The sequence below is a fragment of the Nerophis lumbriciformis genome, linkage group LG23, assembly GCF_033978685.3.
Source record: "Nerophis lumbriciformis linkage group LG23, RoL_Nlum_v2.1, whole genome shotgun sequence".
NCBI lineage: Eukaryota > Metazoa > Chordata > Actinopteri > Syngnathiformes > Syngnathidae > Nerophis > Nerophis lumbriciformis.
In genome coordinates, this window is record NC_084570.2 from 13,074,174 (window position 1) to 13,081,810 (window position 7,637).

General features: G+C 42.6%; 1 protein-coding gene across 1 annotated transcript in view; it reads right to left on the minus strand.

The window, feature by feature from the left end:
• adamts5 (ADAM metallopeptidase with thrombospondin type 1 motif, 5 (aggrecanase-2)) overlaps nucleotides 1-4,319 on the minus strand; it is a 43,875-nt gene extending 39,556 nt beyond the window's left edge. Inside the window, exon 1 of the mRNA XM_061985048.1 lies at nucleotides 3,109-4,319. Within this exon, the coding sequence (XP_061841032.1) occupies nucleotides 3,109-4,107 (999 nt within the window). The 5' untranslated portion in view covers nucleotides 4,108-4,319. The remainder of the gene's footprint in view (nucleotides 1-3,108) is intronic.
• Nucleotides 4,320-7,637: the final 3,318 nt, after the last annotated feature.

Sequence of the window (7,637 nt, forward strand, 5' to 3'; positions counted from 1 at the left end):
GTTGGCACGCGGCGCCCGGAACTCTCTGCCAACTACTTTTGACACCACGGGCCAACAAATGACGGCACGGACCTGGCACGTGCGCGGGGCGGAGACAAAGTTAAAAAAAAAAAAAACCCGGATGCTTGCATCGGGAGCATAGAGGCGCGGCTGTGGTGCAGACGCAGGCTAAAGTAAGAGAAGGGCGGAATTGGTGCGGTTTCCATACGGCCTGTGTTTGTTTTTCTGACAGATGCTGTAAAAGAAACTGGGGGTGGGGGGGGTGGAGCGATGAAAGGGAGCGGATAACACAAAGCTATTATGTCGCCCTGGAGTTTGCGTTTGATGCTGCTAATTTTGAAATTCCTGGGGAGCATTTGCGTGCGAGGCTAGCCAGCATGCGCCCTCAGGTCGTACGGGCTCAAATTCGGCGCCGTGGGACTGGGAGGGGCGAGGCTGGAGACACAGCTCAGCAGGCACAAGACATGACGTTGAGCAACTCAAATACAACGTTGAAACAACATGCTTTTTGACGACGTTTAATCAATGTTGGGTTCTGACGTTAATTTGACCATTGAATTTTGGTCATTTCCTAGCCAATATTCTACAACACAAATACAACATTGAAACAACATGCTTTTTGGCGACGTTTAATCAATGTTATCTGACCATTGAATTTGGGTAATTTCCTAGGCAATATTCTACAACTAAAATACAACGTTGAAACAACGTGCTTTTTGACGACATTTAATCAATGTCATTTGACCACTGAATTTTTGGTCATTTGCTCGCCAATAATCTACAACACAAATACAACGTTGAAACAACGTGCTTTTTGACAACGTTTAAACAATGTTATCTGACCATTGAATTTTGGTCATTTCCTAACCAATATTTTACAAATCAAACCTAACGTTGAAACAACATGCTTTTTGACGACGTTTAATCAATGTTATTTGACCATTGAATGAATGTTGGTCATTTCCTAGGCAATATTGTACAACATAAATACAATGTTGAAACAACATGCTTTTTGACGACATTTAATCAATGTTATTTGAGCATTTAATTTTTGGTGATGTCTTAGCCAATATTCTACAACACAAGACGACATCAAAACAACGTTGGGAACTTGTTGAATTAGGCCCTGACGTTGAGCAACTCAAATATAACGTTGAAACAACATGCTTTTTGACAACGTTTAATCAATGTTGGGTTCTGACGTTGATTTGACCATTGAATTTTGGTCATTTCGTAGCCAATATTCTACAACACAAACCTAACGTTGAAACAACCTGCTTTTTGATGACGTTTAATCAATGTTATTTGACCATTGAATTTTGGTAATTTCCGAGCCAATATTCTACAACACAAATACAACGTTGAAACAACACGCTTTTTGACAATGTTTAATCAATGTTATTTGACCATTGAATTTTGGTCATTTCCTAACCAATATTTTACTACTCAAACCTAACGTTGAAACATGCTTTTTGACGACGTTTGATCAATGTTATTTGACCATTGAATGTTGGTCATTTCCTAGGCAATATTGTACAACACAAATACAATGTGAAACAACATGCTTTTTGACGACATTTAATCAATGTTCTTTGAGCATTGAATTTTTGGTGATTTCCTAGCCAAAATTCTACAACACAAATACAACGTTGAAACAACATGCTTTTTGACGACGTTTAATCAATGTTATTTGACCACTGAATTTTGGTCATTTCCTAACCAATATTTTACAACTCAAATACAACATTGAAACAACATGCTTTTTGACAACGTTTAATCAATGTCGGGTTCTGACATTGATTTGACCATTGAATTTAGGTAATTTCCTCGCCAATATTCTACAACACAAATACATCGTTGAAATAACCTGCTTCATGATGACGTTTAATCAATGTTATTTGACCATTGAATTTTGGTCATTTCCGAGCCAATATTCTACAACACAAATACAACGCTGAACCAACGCGCTTTTTGACGTTTAATCAATGTTATTTGACCATTACATTTTGGTCATTTCCTAACCAATATTTTACAACTCAAACCTACCGTTGAAACAACATGCTTTTTGACGACGTTTAATCAATGTTATTTGACCATTGAATTTTGGTCATTCCCTAGCCAATATTCTACAACACAAATACAACATTGAAACAACATGCTTTTTGATAACATTTAATCAATGTTGGGTTCTGACGTTGATTTGACCATTGAATTTTGGTCATTTCCGAGCCAATATTCTACAACACAAATACAACGTTGAAACAACACACTATTTGACAATGTTTAATCAATGTTATTTGACCATTACATTTTGGTAATTTCCTAACCAATATTTTACAACTCAAACCTAATGTTGAAACAACATGCTTTTTGACAACGTTTAATCAATGTTGGGTTCTGACATTGATTTGACCACTGAATTTCGGTCATTTTTGAGCCAATATTCTACAACTCAAATACAACGTTGAAACAACACGCTTTTTGACAACGTTTAATCAATGTTATTTGACCATTACATTTTGGTCATTTCCTAACCAATATTTTACAACTCAAACCTACCGTTGAAACAACATGCTTTTTGACGACATTTAATAAATGTTATTTGACCATTGAATGTTCGTCATTTCCGAGCAAATATTCTACAACACAAATACAACGTTGAAACAACATGCTTTTTGACAACGTTTATACAATGTCAGGTCCTGACGTTGATTTGACCATTGAAATTTGGTCAATTCCCAACCAACAACGTGGATGCAACGTTAAATACAACTAATAGTTTTAAAAGGACATGTATGTATAATCAACGTTGTATCAATGTATTGTGCCTGCTGGGAGGAGTCTGCCAAAAATACAGTTTTTATGGCTGTTTGAAAGAGGATTGAGAAACCAGAGGAAGACAGCGGAGAGACATGTGGGGAGCAGGTTCAGCTTCTAGAAAAAAATGACCACTTACCTTCATCTCCATATGAGTCAGGGGGAAACTTAAGTGTCAGCAACTTTTACGTCGAAATGCTAAATAAGCCACCCACTAGGCCGAGACCACACAGCCAAGCAGCTGCCCGCCATCATTAGAAAGCAAAACAAGGCGTGACGTCACTCGTTTACCTGCCTAGTGAAGAGGATGGCGGCGTCGTGGTGGTGCAGGTGGTCGTCGTCCAGCGGGTTTTGCTGGTTCTGCCACTTGCAGAAACTCTTCAGCGTCGCCGCCGCGTTCTTGGACACGTCCAGCCCTTTGTCCTTTTCGCCGACCGTGGTTACTTTCACCACCGACAGCCGGATGGGGTTCTCGATGCTGGCGTGGCCGTACAGCTTGGACGCGATGGCGGCCAGGGTGAGCAGATAGTGGTTTAGGTCCTTCCCGTACTTCTTGCTCATGGTCTCGTCCGCCACCAGGAGAAGCTCCACCTGTCTGGCACGGGAGACGGACCTCCTACGCCGCGTGTCGGCGCCGGTCGGGGCGGGCCTGGTCCTGCCGTGACCCCTGAGTCTGACCCGGGGCTTCCGCGCCGCGTGCCTGCGCGCGTCGCGCGTGCCGCAGCTCTCGCGCCCCTCGCGCTCGGCCTCGAACGTGAAGCTCTCGCGCGTGAACGCGTGGAGCGCGCGCTCCGCGTCCCTGTCCTGGAGCGCGCGCGAGTCGTGCTCGCGTCCCCTGGCGCGGACGATCGGCGTGACCGCGTAGCGCAAGTTGCGCACGGCGAAGAAGCCCTCCAGGCCGCCGCCGCAGAGGTTGAAGACGGCCAGGGACTCGGCTTGAGAGTCCACCGTCCCGCGGTACACGCACCCCCGTTGCAAAGGCTCCGCGCTGCCCCCCGTCACCGCCAGCACGTCCCGGGGGCTCATCGACTCATCGCGCTCCATGTCCAGCTGGAAGCGACTCCCGTCCAGGTAGAGCAAGTACCCCGCCCGGCCGCCCCCGTTGTAGATCCGATCAATAGTCCGCACCACCCCGTCCGTCCTCCGGGCAGGTGTGCGCAGCGAGCCGTTCGCAGGTGGAAGATAGAACCCCTGGAAAAGCGACACCCCGCCGCCGAGCTCCAAGTCCAGCAGCACGCACAGCAACCGGAGCAGGAAGCCCCCGGCCGGAGCACCAAGGAGCGGCACCATTGTTCATTCCACGCGGTCCAGCATCTACACGTCCGGATCAACTCAATCCAGCCTGGGCGAGCCGAGGAGACAAGTTCGAAAAGCGCATCCTGCTCTTTTTCCTCTTTCAAAACAAAACAAAAAACAGCGGAGAGCAGCAAGAAAAAGTAGCAAACAGTGCGCAGTCCGGGCTGAACTTGCAGAACTAAATGAGAAAGTTTGCTCTTAATAGGACCAGGAGAGGACAAGTCCTGCCCCCTTGGCGCTCCATCCCCACTCCTCCATCCCCCTTCGCTCGGGCGCGCTTTCTCTCCTCGAAGCAGGCAAGTGCTGGAGGAGAGAATTTAGAGGAAACTCGACAAATGTTCTCTAATTCAGTGTTTTTCAACCTTTTTTTTGAGCCAAAGCACATTTTTTGAATAAAGAAAATATGGAGGCACGCCACCAGCAGAAAGGTTAAAAAATGAAACGCCACCAGGTTGTCGTGCCTTATTTTGAGTTTGTTGTTGTTTTCCTGTGTGTAGTGCTTTAGTTCCTGTCTTGCGCTCTTATTTTGGTGACTCTTCCTGTTTTGTTGGTGTTCTCCTGTAGTCGCTTCACGACTTCCTTTGAGTGCTATTGCCTGACCTGCATTGTGTTAGCATTCAAGACTATTTAAGTTGTGGTACGCTATCCTTCTTTGTGAGGACATTGTTGATCAGGCCTGGGCAATTATTTTGACTCGGGGGCCAAATTTAGAGCAAAAAATGTGTCTGGGGGCCGGTATATCTAATTTTAGGAACACTAATACAAAACCTCACAATAAAGTCTGATTGAATGGTAAAAATGTTATGACAGACCGCCTTAAAAACGGCATGGAATTTTAAATGTTTCTATGAAGAATAAAACCCTGAATATTGACAACATATGAATGTCATACCCAGGGGCGCCGAAAAAGGGGGGGGGGGGGTGTAAAGGAGACGGATTCTAGGGGCCCATGATGGAGGGGGGCCCAGAGAGGCCCCTAATGATGATGAAATTATAATACAGAAAAAATAATGACACTGTGTTGGGGGCCCTGTAAAGATTATTTTCATGGGGCCCAAAATCCCTAGCGGCGCCCCTGGTCACACCCACTCTCAATCGACATAGTTTACAATTAAAGATAAATGCGTTAAAATGTAATATCGGAAATTATCGGTATCGTTTGTTTTATTATCGGTATCATTTTTTTGTTGTTTTTTAAAAAAATTAAATCAACATAAAAAACACAAGATACACTTACAATTAGTGCACCAACCCAAAAAACCTTCCTCCCCCATTCACACTCATTCACACAAAAGGGTTGTTTCTTTCTGTTATTAATATTCTGGTTCCTACATTATATATCAATATATATCAATACAGTCTGCAAGGGATACAGTCCGTAAGCACACATGATTGCGCGTGCTGCTGGTCCACTAATAGTACTAACCTTTAACAATTAATTTGACTCATTTTCATTAATTACTAGTTTCTATGTAACTGTTTTTATATTGTTTTACTTTCTTTTTTTTTCAAGAAAATGTTTTTAATTTATTTATCTTATTTTATTATTATTATTATTTTTTTAAAGTACCTTATCTTCACCAAATTAGGCATAATAATGTGTTAATTCCACGACTGTATATATCGGTTGATATCGGTATCGGTTGATATCGGTAATTAAAGAGTTGGACAATATCGGAATATCGGATATCGGCAAAAAGCCATTATCGGACATCCCTATTTACAATCAAGCCAAATGCAACAAACACGGCGAAATACGAACGCAAAGGGTAAAACCCCCCACCTACAATCTGATACATCTGATATATCACTAAGCTTTCGAACTTTCTTGTAAAAATCTCCTTCCGCGTCTGTCCCTGACACCCACATTTCAGGCTGGCCACTCTGGAAACGCTCCCCACCCACACTGCTTGGTGACTCGTCTGACCTGCTGTGACGTAGATTACCACAGTAACTAGTAGGATTGTACGGTATACGGGTATTAGCATAGTACCGTGATACTAATGAATCATATTCGGTACCATATCGCCTTTGAAAAGTACTGGTCCGCCACACCCTAAGATTTTTTGGTTAAAATAAAGCCAATAATGCAATTTTTTCTGGTCCCCTTTATTTAGAAAAGTATCGAAAAGTACTGAAAAGTATCGAAATAATATTGGTATCAGGACAAGTCGCTAAAATATCACGCGGTAGCGCAGATTCCAACCATTGAAATACGTTGTATAGTTCAAGACTTATGGTAATTTGAAAACATCACTGCACATCATAATGGCAACTACACTTTCCATCTTAAAGATCTAAAAAATATATTTTGGAATGTCCGGCGGGCCAGATTGAAAAGCTTAACGGGCCGCATGTGGCCCCCGGGCCTTAATTTGCCCACGTCGTCTGTTGTTGATTGTCATGTCATGTACGGATGTACTTTGTGGACGCCATCTCTGCTCCACACGCAGTAAGTCTTTGCTGTTGTCCAGCATTCTGTTTTTGTTTACCTTGTAGCAAGTTCAGTATTACCTTCGTTTTGCATAGCCATCCCTAATCTTCAGTGCCTTTTCCTTTCCCTTTTGTTAATTTTTGATGTAATCAATACATACCATTTTACCTGCACTTACCTCCCACTGTGCTCTGCATATTGGGATCACGACAAACCATCCTCGACGCATTCCGACTTCTACAAAGCAATGAACTACCTGCCGCCACGTCTTTCTAATGTGCCTCACCACATTTTTATTGTGCCAGACCACGTCATTTTAACGTGGTACGCCATATCATTTTATGTGGGGCGCCATATAATTTAACATTTTATTGTGGCCTGCTACGTCATTTTAAAGTGTCCCATCTCATAATTTTAAAATGGCACACCACATCATTGTAATGTGGTCCACTACATAATTTTAAAGGTGCGCTCAATTTAATTTTACTGTGGTTCGCCACCTCATTTTAAATTGGCCTGCCACATCCTTTTATTGTGGTCTGCCATCTAATTTTATTGTGGTTTGTCATTTAATCTTATCGTGACCCGCTACATCATTTTAAATTGACCCACTCTATAATTTTAATGTGGCCAGCCACATCTTTCTAATGTGCCACACCACATAATTTTAATGCGGTCCGCAATATAATTGTATGTGGAGCGCCATATTATTTAATAGTGTCCCACTTTTTAATTTTATTGTGGTTTGCCACTTAATTTTAAAGTGTCCCATCTCATAATTTTAAAATGGCACGCCACATCATTTAATGTGGTCCACTACATCATTTTAAAGGCGCCCTCAATTTAATTTTAATGTGGTTCGCCACCTCATTTTAATTTGGCCTGCCACATCATTTTATTGTGGTCTGCCATGTACTTTTATTGTGGTTCGACATTTAATTTTATCGTGACCCGCTACATCATTTTAAATTGGCCTACTCCATAATTTTAAGGTGGCCCGCCACATCTTTCTAATGTACCACACCACATCATTTCAATGTGGTCCGCCATATAATTTTATGTGGGGTCCCTTATTATTTAAAAGTGGCCC